Source organism: Crinia signifera, chromosome 2 (genome assembly GCF_055691185.1).
Source record: "Crinia signifera chromosome 2, ASM5569118v1, whole genome shotgun sequence".
Taxonomy (NCBI): Eukaryota; Metazoa; Chordata; class Amphibia; order Anura; family Myobatrachidae; genus Crinia; species Crinia signifera.
Genome location: NC_139218.1, coordinates 138,995,057 through 139,018,615, shown reverse-complemented (window position 1 = coordinate 139,018,615; position 23,559 = coordinate 138,995,057). Strand labels below are relative to the sequence as shown.

Genomic DNA, 23,559 nt, shown 5'->3' with positions numbered 1-23,559 from the left:
AAAAAAAAATTGAAGGGGTTAAAAAAAAAAAAAAATTGAAGGGGTAAAAAAAAAAAAAAAAAAAAAGGTCCTGCGCCAAAAATTTAGCACAGATGTTGGTCAGTAACGTCCGTCACTGAACAGCGCTCAAAGGCAACAGGAATTTGATAAAAAAAAAAAAAAAAAATCAACCCTGTGCCGAAAAAGCTGATCAGTGATGTACGTCACTAATCAGCGCACAGTGGCCACAGGACACCCACAAAATCACAGTGTGTGTAAAAAAAAAATTTAAAAAAAGACCCCACAGCACCCTCAAAAAAAAAAAAAAAGGTGATCAGTGATGCGACACTGATTACCAGTGAGGGGCAGCAGGTGCACAACCTTTGGTGCAACTGACAGTGCAACTGGCAGCAACTGACAGGTATATATAAAAAAAAAAAAAACCTCTGCACCCCCAAAAAGTTGCTGATCACCTCAGATATAGTGATCAGCACAAAAGGCGGGGGCAGCAGACACAAAATATAGCACTCTCTATCACTCTCTGTCACTATCTCTCTCTATCTCTCTATCTCTCACTATCTATCACTCTATGACACTGCAGCAGCAGCACTGACAGTTATATATATGAAAAATAACCCCTGCACCCCCAAAAAGTTGCTGGGGGTGCACAAAAGGGGGGCAGCAGACACAAAATATAGCAGTCTCTATCACTCTCTGTCACTATCTCTCTCTATCTCTCTATCTCTCACTATCTATCACTCTATAACACTGCAGCAGCAGCACTGACAGGTATATCTATCTAAAAAAAAAACCTGCGCCCCCAAAAAGTTGCTGATCAGTTAATTTATACTGATCAGCACAAAAGGGGGGGCAACAGTCAGTTATATAAAAAATATATAGCACAATCTGTCACTATCTCTCTATCTCTCTCTATCTATCTCTCTATCACACTGCAGCAGCACAAAATATAGCACTCTCTGTCACTAGCCCTCTCTATCTCTCTCTATCTCTCTCTCTCTATCTAAAACTCGATGCAGCAGCACAACACAGCACAGCACAACACTGGAAGTCACAACAAGTAGCAAGATCCCAAGCAGTGATCAGGTAAGTATTTTGCAAGGTTCTGGTCAGTATATCGCGGCAGCTAGGCACGGTGACCGCACTGCACGCAATTCCAGACCGGAATGGCATCTGCAGTGCAGTCACCGTTAGTTTAAACCCCCCTCCATGGCTGTGATTGGTTCGTCGGTCCGACGAACCAATCACGGCCTTTGGGGGCGGGCGGGGTGAGGTGGGGTGACACCAGTGTCACCCTTACACCCCGCGGTGATTGGTGCTGTACTTTACAGCACCAATCACCTCCGATCCCTGTGTCACCGGCGAACGTTATTCGCCGGTGACACAGAAAACGCTGTGAATGGCTGTTCACACTGAACAGCCAATCACAGCGATCGCCGACGGGGGGGCGGCATCGCAGCCCCCCCTGGGCATGCAGGGACATGTCTGCTGTCAGGGACAGCAGACATGTTTAAACTGTCACCGCGTCTATAGACGCGGTGACAGTTTAAAGCCATGACGTACATTTACGCCATGTGTCGGGAAGTACTTCCCGACCATGACGTAAATGTACGTCAAATGTCGGGAAGGGGTTAATACACTGTACATATGTTGTTGTTTTTTTTTTTTTATTATTTATTAATTAAAATTTGGTATGATTGATCTCTGCTTCTGTGCTATTATGAATCCATAGACCAACTCAAGATCAGTTTTGCATCTGTTCTAGATGTGGTTTATTTTTATCTTTGTCTATATACGCATTTTGTGGATGTGAGTCAGAAACACTGTGGTGCTGATTCAACATTTATAATAAGAGAAGTCACAAGGGGCCTTATTTTGGTTCATTCTTTCTGACAAAATCCTTCTTAGATGGGCAAAACCATGTGCACTGCAGGTGGGGCAGATGTAACTTGTGCAGAGAGAATTAGATTTGGGTGGGGTTTTACTTCAAAGTGAGATCTATATTGCAGTGTAAAAATAAAGCAGTCAGTATTTTCCCTGCACAGAAACAAAATTACTCACCCAAATCTAATTCTCTCTGCACATGTTACATCTGCCCCCCCTGCAGTGCACATGGTTTTGTCCATCTAAGAAGGATTTTGTCAGAAAGAATGAACCAAAATAAGGCCCAAGGAGACAGAAACATACAGTGCCACCTGCTGGGTTCTAAGCTGCTCACTACTTTTTGCTTTATCTGTGACTTTCTCATTAGGCACATGAGGTGTCACTTACTGCAGTGACATTCGCACACTTGTTTTATTTGCTGTTAATCTGAAATTTCCCAGAAATGACTGTTTATGGTACAGTGGATATAACATAATAATAAATGGGAAATAGTCTGCGTGCTCCTGGACCATGTGGCTGGCCATTTGTCTGCTTATCAGTGGTATCTCTCTGGCTGGGTTGCAGATGCAGTTATGTGACCCATCCGCACCGCACTGAAAATGGTATGTGGTATTGTACAGATGGATCCTCATATGTTGTAACCTCAGTCCTGCAAACATCAGCTTGTTTTATTACGGTCAGTAATGGTACAGTAAATAAGCATCCAAGTTCCACCCCCAGAAAATGTTGCACATGTTAATAAAATGTCCAATCCATGACTTGTTTTTTTTAGATTATAAAGGCAATCACAAAAAAAATGGCATATAACCTAATAATGAATATTATAAAACTGGGGAGTAGGGAACAGCCATTAATGTGCCCATGAATCTGCCACTGATTAGTTATTACATATGAATGTATCCCCCAGACCTAGTGTAGCGGTATAGCTTTGTAATACACAGTCCGGAAGCAATGAATTTCATGTTAACTGTGATGCAATTTAGTGATCTCAGCAGCCAGGCAACCACTAGTCATAGGGGAATATTCAATATGACAGCGAGCAGTGCCGATAGCTCGCCATCAGTGTATTAAACGCACTCCCCTTCACCTGCTGTTTCCACCTTGCCTGTTGCCTGAGGTTAGGTTGAAACGGCGCGTGTGGTCATTAAAACCACGGGGCTCGGCACAAAATGTGTCGGACTTGCATTTGTGGAAAACCTCGCAGTGTAAGGGGATCGGGTTTGATGGTGAGGGGGTTTGACGCGAATATGGCTTGTTTTTAGCGAGGAAAAGCCGTCCTCGCTGTAAAACCCCCTCGCCGGCCACATTGAATACCCCCCAATACCATCACCAGGATCATCATGTTATATAACATTAATGCTGCCTCCTTCATTTGCAGCAAACCCATTTTAATCAAATTCATTTCTGCTAAATAACTAATGTTATGTCATGCAGCATATATCTGGTTACATTGCGCATTAATACTGTAATATTCATCCGCAGACAATCAGTTATGATAGGTGGGTTGTTGCTGTCATTGTGTCTGCTGTAGATGTCCCATGGAAACATAATTGATATAGTAAGGGATAGCACTAGTTTCCTCAGGGGGGTGGCACCCTTTATCATCCTGAGCCGCAGAAGATAACAGCTGCTCAGAGGAAGATGTAGCACAGGAGCCTTGATCCACACTGCAAAACAAGAGACCAACGTGTTACTGGCGCCAACAAAATCACACAAAATACATTTATGTGTAACTCCATTTAGATCAGATTTTCAAGCACTAAAAATAAATACTGGTTTGTATTATGTAACATCACCAAAAGTGACCTCCACTGCAAAAGGAGCCATATGTACCAGCGGCTGCTTACATAGTGTGGAAAACTATATTGCACCTCTACGCTATTAAGGTATTGCGACCGTCCTCTATGCCATTTTAACTACGCTATTTGCGTAGTTCTAGTTTTAATCAAAAATAATCATTAATCGATCCAGGACGGATGTAATGCATTAATGACTATATCATATAGATATTTCTTTTATGTGTACATTTATGTATTCCCCAAAGTATTGGAATATGGTCGTCCATACTTTATGTGTAGTAATGTTGTAATTGCCGCCACAGACGCAAGGTCAGTATAGTGATTGTAATGCGATCACAATACATGACCTTAGATATATTTGTATGTGTGGTGAATCATTATGTGAAACACCAAACAGAGGAAGCATTACCAGTTGAAACCAGTTCCTACCTCATGGCTCCAAAACAAAGGAAGCTTGCCCAGGAAATTATATGTGAACAGGAAGACATCCCTGTGGAAGGAAGAACCAATGAGGAGATGCCCAGTCCCTTTGCTTTACCCAATGACCACCAAGATTGACTCTCCCTCCGCTTCCCTTAAAATGACCAGATACTGTGTTTCTCTCTCACACTCACCCACAATCACTCACAAACTGAACAGGAAGATGTGACCTAGGAAGAACTCAGCAGATCTGGTTCCCTGGGCCTGCGTTCATTTCATATATAGCTGTAATCTGTGTATAGTCTAAACTGTATTGTGTAAACTGTATCATGTACATATCTGTTACCCTTTGTGAACCATTGCCCCCTAAGGATTTATAATATACTAGGACACGGAGTTGGATCCGTGATCCCAAACATAACTGTGTGTCTAGGTGCATCCTTTCATTATAATCATAATAGCGGCTCTGACGATTTACAAGCTTTTACCATTACAAGTGTGGATAGCGATTATCACTGAAGGATCATGTTCAGTTACCAGACCGTTGCAATGTATAGTAATTTTCAATAGATATTCTTAAGAGACTCAGACGCAGTAGCGACTGAGTTATATGGTTGCATGTGCAACTACATAAGACATACAGGGTGACATTCTATGGGATGAGAATTTTTCGCACTTTCAAAATCGCCCATTATCGTGCTTACATAGTGCTTACACTTTTTTAATATTGCATTTTTGCAGCGAATTCGCATATTTAATGAGGTGCGAATTCTGGAATGAAAAGTGCGATAATGTGCGAATTTTAGGCATGAAAATGTGCGAATTTTAGGCATGAAAATGTGCGAATTTAAGGAAATGTGCGATTTTTTATTCATCAAAAAAAAAAAAATGGCGTGGGGTCCCCCCTCCTGAGCATAACCAGCCCCGGGCTCATTGAGCCAGGGCTGGTTCCAAAAATACGGAGGACAAAAAGCATAGGGGTCCCCGTATTTCTGAAACCAGCCCCGGACTCTTGGACCGGTCCTGGTTCCAAAAATACGGGGGACAAAAAATCTGGGGGTCCCCCGTATTTTGAAACCAGCACCGGGCTCCAACAGCACTCGGTGTCATGCCACAGCCGGGTGACACTTTTTATCTAAGGTCCCCCGGCCGAAACATGAGCACCGTGGCTGGTCAGCCTTGGACGGGGTACCTGGAGGAGTGGGGACCCCCCCATAAAGGGGTCCCCCCCAGGCTTCACCCGTCCAGGGCTGAAGCCCGGGGCTGTCACCGGCGTCCGTGGCCAGTGGACGCCGGCCTGATAGTGTTAAATCTTCCATACATAACATTGCTTGATACAGAAGAATTACAAGTGCCAGCAGACCTCCCCCGCATGCTGGGACTTGGAGAACCACAAGTCCCAGCATGCAGGGCATTAATGGGCCCGCTGGGACTTGTAGTCCACCTGTAAAAAGAATGTTTAAAAAAACACACAGAGAAGTAAAACTTTATTGCACACACACACACCTCACTTTTACAACAATATACTCACCGATCCAGGATCCAGCGCTGGTCTCCCTTCTGCTGCAGAGCCGGCTACCCCCGCACTGACAGCGGGGACAACGGGCTCTCTCCGATGCCGCTAACAGCCTCTGTAGCGCTGTCCCAGCGCTACAGAGGCTGAGAGCGTCTTTGGCTTATGCGTCTCCATGGAGACGCATAGCTCAGCCAATCAGGGCTGAGCTATGCGTCTCCATGGAGACGCATCGGCCAATCACGCTTTCAGCCTCTGTAGCGCTGGGACAGCGCGACAGAAGCTGTTAGCTGCATCGGAGGAAGCCGGTTCAGCCCGCTGTCAGTGCGGGCTGTCCGGCTCTGCTGCAGAGAGACCAGCGCTGGATCCTGGATCGGTATGTATAGCGGTGTAAAAGTGAGGTGTGTGTGTGTGTGTAATAAAGTTTTACTGCTCTGTGTGTGTGTGTTTTTTTTTAACATTCTTTTTACAGGTGGACTACAAGTCCCAGCGGGCCCATTAATGCCCCGCATGCTGGGACTTGTGGTTTTCCAAGTCCCAGCATGCGGGGGAGGTCTGCTGGCACTTGTAGTTCTTCTGTATCAAGCAATGTTATGTATGGAAGATTTAACACTATCAGGCCGGCGTCCACTGGCCACGGACGCCGGTGACAGCCCCGGGCTTCAGCCCTGGACGGGTGAAGCCTGGGGGGGGGGCCTTTATGGGGGGGTCCCCACTCCTCCAGGTACCCCGTCCAAGGCTGACGAGCCACGGTGCTCATGTTTCGGCCGGGGGACCTTATATAAAAAGTGTCCCCCGGCTGTGGCATGACACCGAGTGCTGTTGGAGCCCGGTGCTGGTTTCAAAATACGGGGGACCCCCAGATTTTTTGTCCCCCGTATTTTTGGAACCAGGACCGGTCCAAGAGTCCGGGGCTGGTTTTAGAAATACGGGGGACCCCTATGCTTTTTGTCCCCCGTATTTTTGGAACCAGCCCTGGCTCAATGAGCCCGGGGCTGGTTATGCTCAGGAGGGGGGACCCCACACAATTTTTTTTGTAAAAAAACACTTTTCCACATTTTTTAACACAGGGCCATGCACAGATCTCTATGATCTGTGCAGGGTTCTGGCCAAATCGCATATCAGAACCTGGTCTGATTTTTTTGAGCTTTTTAGACACATTTTTCAAATTTGCATCTCATTAAATATGCGAATTGTATACTTTTCAATGTGAAAACATCTGGATGCGAGTTCTGGCGAAAACTAAAAATCGCACTTCTAAAAAGTGCGATTTCGCGGCAAAACCGCACTTTTTGCCGATTTTCGCATCCCATTAAATATGCGAATTCGGGAAAAAGTGCGAAAACGGCCGTTTTTGCGATAAAATTCGCCAAAGTCAGATTATCTCATCCCATAGAATGTCACCCACAGTATCGATCAATTTCTTATACTGTATATAAGTATATAGCATATAATTCGCTGTGTACAAAGGTTTATTTCCTATTCTAAGTCAGCAAATAGGTTAACTTGTTAAGACACAGTGCAATGGATTTCATTGCATCTAGTCATATGCAAATGTTTTTTACAGCCATTCACATTGTCTGTGAATGGAGAGGCCTCATTAAGGGCTACTGATTGCTGAAATTACAATATCAGGCTGCGGTTGCCAAGGGTAACAGGATATTAGTTTAGAAGGTAACAGATACAGCATAGTTACAATATTGTCCACTGGTCTATTAATATTAGAATTTTAATAATAGCGGTTGGAACACAGGGCTGCCCTGTGATAATAACACTTGGGTGAAATAAAATTCCAACCATCCTGAGTTGGCTCCATTCCTTACCTTCTTCTCTGTTGGCGTTTCCACCAGCTGCAGAGCAGTCCCATCAGCAATAATTTACACAACAACAGGCTGCTCCCAACAACGAGCAATGGTAAAGGTACTTGTAATTCAGACGGTGACCTTTGAAATTTCAAGCACATGTAATAAGTATGAGTTGCATGTAATGCAGTAGCTAGATTTATCCATAAACATAAAAATCCAGTGATGCTGATTCAATTATTTGCAATACTAGCACCATACAATTTTCTGTATATTAATCCTTGCTCAGTGATTCCTACACCTCACAGGAGTGCGCATGGAGACAGATCCCTGTAACTATTCCAATTAGCACCTTAAAGTTGCAAGTGGTAATAAAAGTGAAAGATTCTCCTTACCCAGAGATGCTGTGCTGCACTTTTCCCAACTCGGAAATGTTTCCCGGGAGGGGAACTTCAAGCACCTGCACTTGTATCCTCTGTAGAGTGTTAACATCCCCAAAAGTGTTTATCCTACACTGGTATATGCCAGTGTCGCTCCTTTCTAAGTCACTCATGTTGATTGTGAGAAGAGCTTCTTCCTTGTTGTCATAGATGTTCGTGTTCCCATTTGTTCTCACAGACGACTGCCAGTAACGAGCAGTGACGACAGTCTGGCAAAAACCATCATCATCCTCTTTGCACCATATTTTCCTCCCCCAGCTACCTTCATGTCGCTTATACGGGCAGATAATTGTCAGGGTCTCCCCTAGGTGTCGTGAGTACACAGTGGTATCCTTTGCCAGGCTCCAGTCTGATAAACCTGATACACAAGGAGGATGTTTATTCATTTTATGAACATCTATACAAAATGTTGCATCAAACATACATCACACCACACATGGCCATCAAATCACCTTACACAGGATATGCCTCCAAACTTGCAGTAATGTGTATTATAGGTCATGTATGAATTTGTTGTGCATTATTGTGGAACAAACTAGAAGTAGAATGTTCTTACAACACACAATTGAAACATCAGAGAATATCTAACCACAGATCCAGATCAAGGTCATTGGGGCGAATGTATTAAGCCTTAACAAGAGATGATTAAATGCAAGGGTGATAAGGAGAGATAAACGTCCAGCCAATCAGCTCCTTACTGACTTTTTTCAAACACAGCCTGTAACATGGCAGTTAGCAGGTGATTGGCTGGATGTTTATCTCTCTTTATCGCCCTTGCATTTATCTCTTGTTAAGGCTTAATACATCTGCCCCATTGTGTCCAAGTTTACAGTTAAATGTGCATTTATGAAAAATAAAGTAACATTGACATTTTCTGAAACAGGAGATGGCAATTGCCTATAAATGGCTTTATTGATGATAGAAACTGCCCTGCTCAATTACTGCGATCTGTAGATGAACCATTAGCATACCTACAATCTCCCAGAATTCATCTGACATGCTGCTCTGTCTGTGTAACCCATTCCCCCACTCTAGAATCCTTCAAAAACATTGACATTCCTCTTTACTCAAGCATTTTCTTAATTGTCCCTATCATCTCCATGCTTTCTGTATTGTATAAAAAGCTTTTCTGGACTGTATTATGTTCATTCTGTTAAGTGCCTTGTGCAATAATCGAGAAAGGGCCTGATTCATTTCAGACCTGATCACTACTGTGCAAATTTGTAGAGGCCAGATAGTCGCCCTGTGCAAGTTTGCAAATATACCGCCGATTGCTGGCCAGCTGCAAATCCATATGTAACTCACTCACCTTCGTATGATTTTCCCAGTGTGCAACTCTGACCCTGCCACAACTCCCTGAAAACACTTGTACACACCAGCGTTTTTCCGGACACTCGCAGAAAGCGACAGGTTAAAACACCCAAATGCTGGCGTTCTGTCAGCCAAGTTGCATAGGGGGCTTGTGAAAAAAGTATTTGCTGTTTTTTTCCCCCACTGTCTGGCCTTGCGCCTGCGCGCTATGTCCAGTACGCATTTGCAGTCATTCGATAATACAGTAATACTGTAGTTATATGCAGTTCGTAAGACTACAGAATGCCTTGATAGTCCCTGGCAGGCAGGGGAATGCTGGTACTAGTAGTTTTATAATACTAGCATGCCCAAGCAGTTAATAATTGCCAACTGCAAGGCAGTCAGGGGCGGATTTAGGAGTGAGTGCGCCCGTAGGCACAACAATAATGGCCGCCCCCTCCTAATTGTATTGTTTTTATTGATTATTTATAAGCCCTCATTTGATAGAATAAGTAAGTAGGACAGATTACAGGGACAGTATCTGCATGCCCTATACATGTACACTCTATACAAGTTGGAATACGGAACAGTACAGTGGATATTGTGCAGTTACTGGTACATTTCAGGCTGACAGCACCAACAGAAGCATCCAAGTGCCACCCCCAAACATGTGCCGCCCCTAGGCACGTGCCTCACGTGCCTAATGGGAAATTCGGCACTGAAGGCAGTACATAACTTTACATTGTAAACCAAGAAGTTTCATGAAGAGCTGCAGTGCTATATAACAAGGCTGGCTTATTTTTGGTGTTTTTTACTTGCCTGTGTACTGTATCAGCTCTGATGGACTGATCTAGGGGATGTCACATTGTGGGTCTTCCTGTTATACTGTTATTACTAGCCTGGCCTGGCATTGCCTATTGCTGGTTGCCGTTTTCTCAAGAGGCCTCAACCCTTTGAGTTTCAACGTTGCTGTGAGAGATCCTCAAAATATCTGCTAAAAATGCCAGCGCCGCTCACAGCCACTGTTCTTTATTTGGGTGTAATATTTAACTAAACTTCAATTCAATGACCTGGCTGTATTTGTATTTATGTATACTATAAGAACAGTCGCTGTGAGAGACGCTGCCATTTTTAGCCGATATTTTGAATATCTCTCATAGCAACATTGGCCCTCAAAGGGTTAAGCTTGTGTCATAACAATCACAGCTATGACATTAGTTACTTATTTTTACGAGGATAGGGACATATTTTTTATTATTGTATTTTATCTTGTTAACCTGCCTTAACAGGTGCATTAGATCTACACCCTTAATTCCCAGCAATATACCGTAAGACATAATACTTTCTGCAGATTTCAAACATGCCCAGAATTTTACAACATCAATAAAAAAATGCTTTTCTAACTTTTGATGAAATCTATTTAACTAATGGCAATTTATCCTTTGTAATTCTTAGCGTGACCAATTTTCTAGTCAAGGGATTTACTTCAGCAAATTATCAACGCAATGTGATTAGGTTTAACCTGAATTTCTCCTTCATCCTCTGGGGACACTGAAGTACTACGCTGGGGATAGTGTGGTGTTATGGAGGAGTTGGCACTTTAAGAACTTGAAGTGTGGTGTGGCTCCTCCCCCTCTATCCCCCCCTCAGACTCCAGTCTTAGTTTAGTGCCCGGAGGAGTAGGATCCCTGGGCAAGAGGCTCCCGCAGGAGTCTCTGTTTGTCCTTATTTTATTTATTTTTTGTTGTTTATTATGAAGTGTGCAGGCAGCCTGGGTGTTAGACTGGCTGCCTGCAGTGTATACAAGCTCTCCGGGAGGTCAGAGCGGCTCTGCGTGCGGCGCACGCTGCTGACCTCAGCCGCCTGCATGTTAGATGCGGGGGAGCCGCCACAGCTGCTCGCGGCTTGTGTTACCGCTCCGTCGGCTATGTCACCCGCCGGAGGGATCAGGACGCAAGGCGCTATGCGCCGGGTGACTGCTGGACCAGAGTCGCGCGCTGGTCCAGCTGAGGGGCAGATTGTGTCTCAGCGCCGCTGTCCTCAGCGCGCGCTGGGACGGAGGAAGGAGGAGGCGTGTCATGGGCGTCTCCTCCGCATTAAAGATCCTCAGCGCGGCAAACGCTGCCTCTCTGCCCACGCTGCCTTCCTCTGCTTGCTGTGTCTCATCGGATTCTTCTGCTACAGGACAGCAAGGCGCTTCACCCAGACTGGACAGACTGTGTCACTGCGCTGGGTGAGTGAAGGGGTTCTCCTTTTAGGAGTCCCCGCTTGGAGTGTTCAGGTGGGCCTAATTCGGGGAAGGTGAGCTCCTCTCCCCCTATTGTATTTCCTCTTTTTACACTGCTGGGTTTACACTGCTATCTGTGTGGCTGTGTTAGAGTGTGCTGAGTGAAGGAAGTGTTTGTATTGGATTGCATTATGGCAACAAAAGCTTCTGGCTCTAAGGCTTCTCAGAAGTTGTTCACTTGCACTCAGTGTAATCAGCAATTTACACAACATGTGAAAGGTGTGTCACTGTGTAAGGATTGCTATAAAGGAGGGGCTGTTCAACAGCAAGCTGCTCTCCTTAATGCTGAAGGGGTTACAAGTGTGTTAGCTACCTTAGCTTCTGAGCTGGCAGCGTCTCGTAGGGACAGGGAGATTTTACATTCTCATCTGTCCACTATGTCTTCTGCTGAGCCTTCATGGGCCAGAGAGTTGATTAGGTCAGTGGATTCGCTGGTACAATCCACCGTTATGCCTACACAGTCCAGCGCCCCTCCTCCACCTAAAAAAAGGGGTGCTCCTTTGGTTTTGAGGATTGATACCTCTGATGAGGAGGAAGTTAACCCTCTAGAAGAGGGGGAGTGCCAGGCGTTGGATGATACCTTTGCGCCTGTGGATGAAGAGCAGGGTGTTCAGGATGAGGCTCAAGGTTTAGAGGCCTTGATTCAGGCTATTAAGGTGACCCTTAATGTTGCTGAGCAAGAACCTCCTGCTCCGGTTTCTATTTTTGGCCGTCCTGTTAAGGCTGCGGTAACTTTTCCTGAGTCCATAGAGTTGGAGAAGCCTCTGTTGGACATTTGGAAAGTGCCTGAGAAAAAGTTTCAGTTATCCAGGCGCTTTAAGGCGTCTTACCCTTTTGCCCCGGAAGCCAGGGCGAAATGGGAGAACCCGCCGTTAGCGGACGCTTCCGTCTCTAAGCTTTCAAAGAAGGCAGCGCTTCCCATTCCGGGAGCGGTGGCCCTGAAGGAGGCGCCAGATAGGCGTTTGGAGGCGGGGCTTAAGCACATCTTTTCTACGGCTGGGGTCTCTTTGCGTCCTATTTTTGTTATCTCCTGGGTCAGCAGGGCCATGGAGAAATGGGCAGAGGATTTGTCCAGGGGCTTGGAGGAGCAGAGGCCTCCTGAGGAGTTAGCTCAGTTGGCTGATCAAATGCGGGAATCCGCGGCATATATTGGAGAGGCGGCCAGGGATTCGGCTTCACTGGTGGCAAGGATCTCGGCTCTGTCTATTACAGCCAGGCGGTCTTTGTGGCTTAAGTCTTGGCAGGCGGATATAAAAAAAGCAGTGGAAGCTCCTCCCTTTACGGGGGATGTTCTTTTTGGCCCAGAGCTGGATAGATTAATTGCTCAGGCGACAGGGGGTAAATCTACCTTCCTCCCTTCCTCAGCGCCTCCTCCGAAAAAACCTTACCAGGGTCCGGCTTTTCGCTCCTTTCGAGGGGCCCCGAAATTCAGAGGTAAATCTAGAGGTTCCTTTACCTCGGGCCGTGGTAGAGGTAGAGGCTTTGGCGCCGCCACCTCCGCCGCTAACCCTGGCTCCCGGCGTACAGACGCCAAGCAGCCAGAAAAGCCCGCGGCATGACGCCCTCCCCTCCTACCTGGGGGATCCCAGAGTAGGAGCGCGGCTTCTGGATTTCCGGCAGGCCTGGGAAGAATCCTGCAAGGACAAGTGGGTTCTCTCAGTCGTGTCTCGGGGATACAAACTAGAGTTTGCCGGTTCTCCTCCTCAACAGTTTTTTACGATGGGTCTTCCGCATGCGGAAAAAGACTCTCAATTACTACTCCAAGCAGTTCAGCGGTTGTTATCAGCCGGCGTGGTAATGCATGTCCCAACCGATCAACGCAAAGAGGGGTTTTATTCTCCTCTTTTCCTGGTTCCAAAACCAGACGGGTCGGTAAGGCCGATCTTAAATTTAAAGAAGCTGAACGAGTACATTATGTACCACAGATTCAAAATGGAGTCGCTTCGCTCGGTGGTGGCAGGTCTGGAACCGGGGGAATATTTGGCATCCTTGGACGTCAAGGATGCCTATCTACATATTCCCATTTACGACTTACAGCCAGAGGTTCCTTCGGTTCGCAATCAAGGACCAACATTTTCAATTTCGGGCTCTGCCCTTTGGCCTGTCATCGGCGCCTCGCCTTTTCACCAAGGTAATGGCAGTCATGGTTGCCTTTCTCCACACACTAGGAGTCAAGATTGTTCCGTATCTTTACGATTTGTTGATAAAAGCCGGATCCAAGAGTCAGCTGGAACAGGCGCTTCACGTGACTTGTCAGACCTTGATTCGGCATGGCTGGATTCTAAACTATGGGAAATCCCAGATGGTACCTTCCCAAAGGATTGTGTTTCTTGGACTGATTCTGGACACAGAAGTACAGCGGGTCTTCCTTCCTTTGGAGAAAATTGCCTCGATTCAGGACTTGGTGAAGCAGGTGCTTCGTCCTCGGAGGGTGTCGGTGCACCTTTGCATTCGGTTGCTTGGCAAGATGGTCGCCTCCTTCGAGGCTCTGCCTTTCGGCCGTTTCCACTCCAGGACTTTTCAACTCGATCTGTTGAGGCAGTGGTCGGGTTCGCATGTCCACATGCACAGGACGGTAATTCTTTCACCCTGCAGTCGGCTGTCTCTTCACTGGTGGCTTCACACGGCCAATCTGTTGGAGGGGCGTCGGTTCGGAGTCTGGGAGTGGACTATCATCACGACGGATGCCAGCCTGAGGGGCTGGGGGGCGGTTGTGATGGGACGTCACTTTCAGGGCCGTTGGTCTCCGCAGGAATCAAGCCTGCCGATAAATATTCTGGAGATTCGGGCTATCCGTCTGGCTCTTCTCAAGGCGGACCTGTTCATCAGAGGGAAGCCGATCCGAATTCAGTCAGACAATGCCACGGCTGTGGCATATATCAACAGACAGGGTGGAACGCGCAGTCGGCAGCTATGCAGGAGGTACGCCCGATCCTTCAATGGGCGGAGAGGAATTCTCTGGCCTTCTCGGCGGTGTTCATTCCAGGGGTGGACAATTGGGAAGCGGACTACTTAAGCCGCCAGGATGTGCACCCAGGGGAGTGGGCACTGCATCCGGAGGTGTTTGGCCAGATTGTCAATCGTTGGGGGTTGCCTCAGATAGACATGATGGCATCCAAACGGAATTGCAAGGTGGCTCAGTATTGTTCCAGGTCACGAGATCCGGAGGCAGTGGCGACGGATGCTCTGACCGCAGAGTGGAATTACCATCTAATCTATGTGTTCCCTCCGTTACCCTTGATTCAGTTAGTACTCAAACGGATCAAGCGCGAGAAGGCAACGGTGATTTTCATAGCTCCAAATTGGCCTCGTCGGCCTTGGTTTGCCGATCTTCAGGGGCTCCTGATAGATCAACCCTGGCTACTGCCTCAAAGACAGGATCTATTGCAACAGGGGCCATTCGTCTACCAAGAATTAAGGCAGCTGCGTTTGACGGCGTGGCTGTTGAGGCCGAGCTGCTGAGTAGGCGTGGGGTACCTAAAGAGGTCATTCCCACAATGATGAGAGCCAGGAAGGAGGTTACTTCCCGGCATTATTACAGGATTTGGAAGGCTTATGTGTCGTGGTGTGAACGACACAAGTGCCCTACAGCTGTTTTTTCTTTGTCCCGATTGTTGAGGTTTTTGCAATCAGGGTTTGAGGCGGGCCTTCGTTTAGGGTCCCTTAAGGTCCAGGTGTCCGCCTTGTCGGTTTTCTTTCATAGGCGTTTAGCCTTGATACCGGAAATACAAACTTTTTTGAATGGGGTTCTAAGGCTGCAGCCTCCGGTAAGACCTCCGGAAGAACCTTGGGATCTTCCTTTGGTGCTGGACTATCTCAAGTCGGAGGTGTTTGAGCCTTTAGAATCTATTGATTTACGTTTACTCACCTGGAAGACGGTGATCTTACTGGCTTTGGCATCGGCTAGACGAGTGTCTGACCTCAGTGCTCTTTCATGTCGTTCTCCGTATTTGGTGTTCCACTCAGATAGGGCGGAACTCCGGACTAGATTGGATTACTTGCCAAAGGTGGTGACGGCTTATCATCTTAATCAGCCAATCGTGGTTCCGGCCATGACAGGAGAGTTCGCTTCACTGGATGTGGTCAGAACTTTGCAGGTTTATGTGGACAGAACCAAGGATCTCAGGAAGTCGGATTCTCTGTTTGTCCTATACTGTTCCGCAAAACGTGGTTGGCCGGCTACCAAGCAAACTTTGGCCAGGTGGATTTGTCTAACCGTTAAACAAGCTTATGTTCAGGCCTCCCGGCCTCCGCCTACTAGAGTTTCGGCTCATTCCACCCGTTCGGTGGGACCTTCTTGGGCGGCGGCCAGGGGGGTGTCTCTTTCTCAGGTATGTAGGGCAGCCACTTGGTCTGGGCCCAATACCTTTATTAAGTTTTATAGGTTTGACACCTTCGCGGCATCCTCTACTAGGTTTGGCCGCGCGGTGCTTCAGGATGCCCAGCGCCTTCCCGCCCGTGGGGATGGCTTTGGGACGTCCCCAGCGTAGTACTTCAGTGTCCCCAGAGGATGAAGGAGAAAATAGGAATTTGGTACTCACCGATAATTCCCTTTCTCCGAATCCGAAGGGGACACTGAGCGCCCTCCCGGCACTGGTCTTCTGGTAAGGGAGGGGTTTTTACAGGTCGCATGTGGCCAGGTTGTGTTGCATGCGATGGTCTGTATGTAAGTTCTTTTGACTTATTTTTGTTTCGGTGTCTTGTTTTCATTCTCTCTCTCTCTCTGTCAGAGGTTTCCTGGTCTCTTTTCTCCTCTCGGGCACAGTAACTAAGACTGGAGTCTGAGGGGGGGATAGAGGGGGAGGAGCCACACCACACTTCAAGTTCTTAAAGTGCCAACTCCTCCATAACACCACACTATCCCCAGCGTAGTACTTCAGTGTCCCCTTCGGATTCGGAGAAAGGGAATTATCGGTGAGTACCAAATTCCTATTTTCACATCTGTAAGTTTTACTGCTGCTAAATTCAAAATGCTGTTATCTGCATAATGCTGTGAGACAGACAGAATCATACCATGTGATATGTCACTATTTTGAACAATAAACCTTTCCTTAAATCCGTCCTTTTCATTTTCTGTACTATTATTGGCCTGGCAGCATGACTGATATTTGTAGTTTCTTGCCTAAAACCTGTTTTATTTGTAATGTATATATATTTGGGGAAAATATAGATCTATAAACAAAAATCAATAACCCAAAAACGTAAGAAGCAAACGTATGAGCAGTATGATTTATACCAAGGATGAGGAACCTTTGTCAATCCAGCTGTTGTTGAACTACACATCCCAGCATGCCCTGCAACAGTTTTAGCATGGCTAAATAGCAAAACTGCAGCAGGGCATGCTGGGATGTGCAGTTCAACTACAGCTGGAGTGCCAAAGGTTCCCCCATCCCTGATAATAAATATGGGTCACTGGGACCGAAAAAAAAAAGGCAGAAAGAGCAGAGACTGCTGAGATGGGGCACGCACAGAAGAACAACTGGAAGCACAACATAAAGCTTATAGGTGTTTTACAGGGGTCCGACAGTCAGGATCCCGACAGTCATTAGTCCGACATCGGGATCCCGACTGGCCGGACCCAGACAGCATGGTGAGCCCAACTAAGCCCCTTGCGGGCACAGTGGCTCGCTAAGCGAGCCACCTATTCTATTCTCCCTCTATGGGAGTCGTGGACCCCCACGAGGGAAAATAGCCGGTGGCCGTCGGGAACCCGGCTGTCGGTGTTTTGACAGTCGGGATCCTATCTAGCACCCAAGCTTATAAGGTGCCCATACACGTACCAATTACCCGGTACTTTTTGTGCTAAAATAGCATCGTTGTGCATGGGATGCGATGCTATTTTAGCACAAAAAGTACCGGGTAATTGGTACGTGTATGGGCACCTATAGATCTGCACAACTAAAAGAATAAAGAGCACAATGGATGTCCATAATGCACATCAGACATTTAATCAATAATACTGATGTATTTTTATCACAGCACAGGTTTATGCAAGTAGAATGTAAGTAGCGAAATGTAGGTGCTACTGTAAGTGAAATGATGCATATTAAATTGTTTCTATACTGTATATTTTAATTATTTCCTTCCATACTTTGGTCGCATTATTTACAATTTGGACTGGATATCCACCTGTCTTTATTTTCTATGGTGCCTTAGAAATAGAAGAACTACATTTACCTATAGCAAAAATAACCTTCCATACTTCTCACATTGCTATATAACAAACACTTGGGTGCCGATGAGGCAGGTTTAAAACATGCAGAGCTTTACGCTTGGGATGAGCAGGTTATATCTTAATTCCAAATTTCACTGTAAAACAAGGCTACACAGTATTTGTTTGCTTCATGCAAAAGTAGTCCGTATTTTCCTTGCATGCAAAATGGTTTGTTCCAGGAACAAGATACAGAAAAAGGAAAGAGTGTCTTTAGACCCATACAGACTAGGCGATTTTTAGCTCAGAGTAGCTCGCTTTTCACGTTTTGAGCTACTTTGAGCTCAAAATCTCTTAGTGTGTAAGGGTGGGCGATGAGTGATGAGCGCTGATACGAGCTCCCGCATCATCGCCGGCTGTTTCCTGGTATTATAGGATTAAAATCGCTGTGTGTATGTGCTGAGTGATTTATTGGACAGCAATTTTCATAACATGGTCAAATATGGACAGTGTGTAGGCACCTTTTGTGTGGTGCACCAAAGAAATCTCAAAATATAACTTTTATTAATACATCGGTTAAACGAATATCCTTACTGATTAAAAAGCTGCAAAATATAAAAAAAGATGAGTGATAAAGTATAGAAAATGGGAAATAAAACACTTTAAAAACTACTAAGATGAGAGTTCTATTTCAGATGGGGTGTTGCTATGGGCAACCAATCCGATGCTATCTATTATCCTCTAGAAGGTGCAAAATAAATAAGAAATAGATTCTGATTGTTTGTCCATAGCAACATTGCATGTAAATAGAACTTATCCCATCTTAGTAAATGTCCCACTTTGTATCAGGATGCCAAACACCTCTACTCTAACAGATGCTAGTAAGATTAGTTGTAGAGATTGCGTGTCATATCAATTCACTGTATCAGTGTACCAATGAATTGGGATCATTTTCAATAAACCAGTATTATAATGTGTCTCTTTAAATCTCCCCTATACACGAAAGTTATTGTGTACACAATCCTAATATATATATACCTTTCTATATATTCATTTACGACTAGTTCAATCTATAACAGGACTTTTGCAGGACCAGATGTATCAAGCTTGATCACTAACGGCCAACAGGGGTTACACCCACACTTGAAATAGGTTGACATGGCTAAGGCCGACAGGGTAGCAAGGTGGACACAAGCATTAGGTTGACAATGGTAATTCTGACATGAGTTTTTTGTGTTCTTTGTCCCGAAATTCGACTTAAGTCTACATGGACACCATATCAGTGTACCAAGGCCCCTCGCATGGATCGCTGTGCTCGGCACACTATTATATTCTTCCTCCATGCCCTAGTGGATGGTAGTGTATGAAATCCCGCCTGTCAGCACAACTCGGCTCAAAAAAAACTCATGTCGACCTATCTTCCAATATAACCTACATGTTTCAGGTGTTATAAATCATTTTTATGTGGTTGAAAATGGTATTACATAGATCAGCGGTTCTCAAACTGTGGGTCTTGACCCCAAAGTCGGTCCCGACCTTCTTAGCATGGGGTCGTGACTCCATGTTGCTGACCATCAGGCTGATGACTTTTATAATCTCAGTCAGGGATTCAAGGAGTCTGAAAAGTCTGTTGAATTGTCAGTTATTTTAGACTCCTCCCATCACTCTGTGCCTCCACAATGCTGCCATGTATGTACTGTCTGCTGACTACACATGTGACGTGATGACCTTCTGCAATAACTTGCTGGGGTCCCGTAATTATTTTTATTGTCTGATGGGGTCCCAGAGCAAAATAGTTTGAGGAACCCTGACATAGATCAATGTGTGTAGAAATTTCCTTGCAAACAGCTGTGCAAACCAAACTCGCCACCTTAACACAAATTCACAAAGTTTCCACAGTGCAGATCATAGACCCATGTTCACAGTGCTAATTTGTTTCTTTCTGCATATATGCATGCACTTATCACACAAAACTAGGCAGGATTTGCACAACAGTAAATATTTGACATCATGAAAGAACACGTGTGCTGCAATATACCAATTTGGCACTTCATAAAAGCTTTTCTGTATCCCACCCTTTCTTGTAACTGTAAATAAATATTTAGGTGTATGGCATTTTGTGTGAAGGTCCAACACATCATCAGCTATACTTTTTTAATGGGGTGGAAGTAGAGGTGGATTTAGACCTTGTGGGGGGGGGGGGGGGGGCAAACAATCCATAGCCCTTTATTTCCATTCCTGATTTATGATTTATGCCCCTTACATTATTTCTTTAATATTATTGCCCCATGCCCCCTCTCCTCTAATTTTCATTATTACACTGCTGTTACTACATTTTAGATCATTTCTCCCCTTAAAGGGCTATATTCAAAAAATGTTTACAGGCATCTAAGCTCATCCCCCCCCCCCCCCATCCCCCAGGGGTGTCATGCTAAAATGCATGAAAAGTCACCTGTTTCAGAATTTAAATAGGACTTTCCGTGGTGTGCCCATTATTTTGGTTGAATGTAGCTGCTGTGTGTGGCTAAACAAGCAACACTGTGGATGTTATGTATGAAAATGTAAATACTGTAATAAAGTAAGCTGAAAGGGGTATGGGTCATAAGGTCGACTGTATGAAAGTCGACAAAATAGAGTGTGCCAATCAGCTCCTACCTGTCATGTTACTGGCTGGGTTTGAAAAATGACAGGTGGGAGCTGATTGGCTGGCTGTTTATCACTCTCCATTTTATCACTTTTGAAGATTGATACATCTGGCCCTTAGTTATACAGTTATGGGACATTCATGTGAATGGACAGTGTTCCACATAATGTTGTTAACATACCATAACATTGACTGTCTATATATTGCCTGAGCTAAGCTACAGGAGGCACGCATATCACAATGTAAAGAATTGTACTGACCACAGTTGGATCGCCTTTGGCGAGCCGTCAGATTATTATGCAGTCTACCAGGTCACAGGGAGTCTAGTAAATGAGAGGATGCCTATACAAGTTCATGAATCTTAATTAAATTGGATATAGAAATGACGCCTTAAAGTGGTCTACTGAATCCATTTGCTCATGAGAGGCAGCGCCTATCAATGAATAAAATACCCCTTGATCTATATGGTGTGTCTTTAAAAATACTAATAATCCCCACATAGACAACAATACTCCTATACGAACAGTCCGTGAGAGCTAGACATCAGTAGCAGTGATGTATCCATTTCCCTATCTCTGAACTAGCTTATATTGTTATAGGACGTTTCAAACAGTCAGCTTAGTGAAGTGGTGGAAAAGTATACTGTACAGGTGAGCACTTACCCAGCAGAGTTATGATGTAGGTGAATGAAGAGCAGGTGGCCATGTCTGCAAGATGTGGTAAGGCACGGCAAGCCACGAGACTGACTGTTTCTGATGCCGCACAGAGAATGAAGAGGAATGAGGCAACATGAGTTACATTGTGCAATGTGGTGAGCTGGATATTACTATTTATATATATATAACTAAGTGCACCATTAATGTCACAGGCAGCACTATGTCCTACTTGAGGAAGAAGATATGCCACAATGGCATTTTGTTATATGTTAGGCAATTTCCTTATTAAGGGTACAGCAAGATTTTATGGCTACTTCAGATAATGGACCTTATTCTGGTCCATGCGCTCCCATGCCAATTTGCGCAAAAACATATAACAGAGCGGGCAGGGGCAGCAGGCCGGAGGATGCTGCCATGGTAATGTACAGCGTTTCGTTGGGTTTTCCCATGGTAATGCCCCCATGATGCGGGTGCCAGGGGCGGGCAGCTGACATCATCAGATGTCAACTGCCCGTCCTGTCCTCGTACAGGACACACGCAAACCTGAGACACCTGAGAGTGTCTTAGTTGTGAGTGTGAGCTCCACATCATTCAATGGTTGGAGACCATCGAATAAAGTGAGATTGGCCCCATAGGCTGCAAATGGATGTTTATGCAAAACATCCATTTACAGCCATGCGGGTGAATTCGCCCTGTGATGGGGGTGAGTGCAAACAGCGGGCAGGCTTAAAAAGACATGCAGCGCTGCAAACTTTGCAGTGCTGCTTGTCAACCAGAATAAAGTCCAAAATACTGCAGTTAGTGCTACACAGTACTGTTCGTTCTCAAGACCTTCCATTAGCCATATGATTGGGACATAATGATCAACTCCAGTTTTCCTAATATGGGGCAGATGTATTAAGCCCTTTGAAGAGATAAAGTAGAATGTGATAACGCACGAGCCAATCAATTCCTAACTGTCATTTCTCAAACAGAGCTGATTGGCTGGTGCATTATCACCTTCCACTTTATCTCTTCACAAGGCTTATTACACATCCCCTATAATAAGAAAACTGGAACTAATCATTATGTCCCAATCATATTTCTAGAGCAGAAAGTATGGCACACACAGCAACAGATCATTTGTATGAGCATAACACTCAGGATGGCCATGTAATTTCCATTTCCAGTGCAAGAGAAGCTGCCTCCAAGAATATATCTTTTAATTAGGGCCCCAAAGTGGGTATGGATCATAGGGTCGACAGCACACAGGTCGACCACCCAAAGGTGGACATGGGGTTAGGTCGACGGGGTCATTAGGTTGACACATGCATTAGGCCGACATGGGTTTTTCAATGTTTTTGTCCAGAATTTCGACATGTACAACAGAATGTAGCACCACGTCCCGTTGCATGGCTCTCTGTGCTCTCCATTCATACTTCAGGCATGGTGCCTCACTACACTAGGCACACTTTTTTATTCTCCCACCATGCCCTAGTGGAAGGTAGGGCATGAAATACCATCTGTAGGCACATGTCGGCTCAACAAAAAGTGAAAAACCCTATGTCAACCCAATGCATGTCGACCTTAGTGCTGCCGACTTAACGACCGTATACCCCAAAGGCAATTACAAAAAGAAAAATATATATTTTAAATTATTTATTATTATATACAAATATAATTATTGGGCAGCACGGATGGCGTAATGGTTAGCATTACTGCCTCACAGTACTGAGGTCATGGGTTCGATTCCCACCATGGCCCTAACTGTGCGGAGTTTGTATATTCTCCCCGTTCTTGTGTGGGTTTCCTCTGGGTACTCTGGTTTCCTCCCACAATACACTGGGGCAGGGACAGATGTGAATGTTCAAATATTCTCTATACAGTGCTGCGGAATATGTGTGTACTATATAAATAACTGCTAATAAATTGCAACAGTATTAGTTTCTCTTTTACAGATCCTGCAAATAAAACACCATGTCAAAGGAGATGGCTCAGACATATAGGGATGACATTGCTTGTGAACCCAGAACTGTCTGGGTCCTCCCATGTGGAGTCATGAAAAAAAGCTATATAATATTTTATAGAAAAAAGAAATGTAAGATGTAATTTACAAATATTTAATTTCATTGTACATACAACATGGTTTTATTCAATACGTTGTTTTAATTAGTAAACTATGATTGTTTGTTATTAGTGTGTCAATAACAGAAGAATAAGATGTTATTGAAGGTATAAATAGAATAGAATAGAATCAACTTTATTGGCCATGTATGCTTGCGCACACTAGGAATTTTTTGTGGATTACAGTGCAGCATCAAACAGGGATGAAAGGGGGGGGGGGGGAGAGACATTACATATATTACATAAAGACATTACATGCATTCCATTGCTAGCTACGACTATGGTGGTCAGGTTGCCAAGTAGGGACATGTTGATTGGGATTGCATTCGCTTTGATTGGATTGTTCAGGTGATGAACGGTTAACGGAAAGAAGCTTTTTGCGGATCTGGCCGTTTTGACAGGGATGGACCTGAACCGTCTTCCGGATGGTAGGATGTCGAACAGGTTGTGACCGGGATGCAGCTTGTCCTTCGCGATCTTCGCAGCATGTTTCCTTACCCTGGATGAGAACAGATACCTGCAGTCTTCACTACCCTCTGCAGTTTTTGTTTGTCGTTCTCGCTTGCGCCACCG

General features: G+C 45.2%; 1 protein-coding gene across 1 annotated transcript; it reads right to left on the bottom strand.

Moving 5' to 3' along the window:
• Window positions 1-3,252: 3,252 nt before the first annotated feature.
• NCR2 (natural cytotoxicity triggering receptor 2) lies at window positions 3,253-21,034 on the bottom strand. Its single transcript, XM_083171101.1, has 4 exons — window positions 20,890-21,034; window positions 7,811-8,213; window positions 7,437-7,556; window positions 3,253-3,548 (listed from the first exon to the last, which is right to left on the bottom strand). Exons 1-4 carry the CDS (start codon window positions 20,930-20,932, stop codon window positions 3,395-3,397), a joined length of 720 nt encoding a protein of 239 aa, XP_083027227.1. The 5' UTR covers window positions 20,933-21,034; the 3' UTR covers window positions 3,253-3,394.
• Between the last annotated feature and the right edge of the window lie 2,525 nt (window positions 21,035-23,559).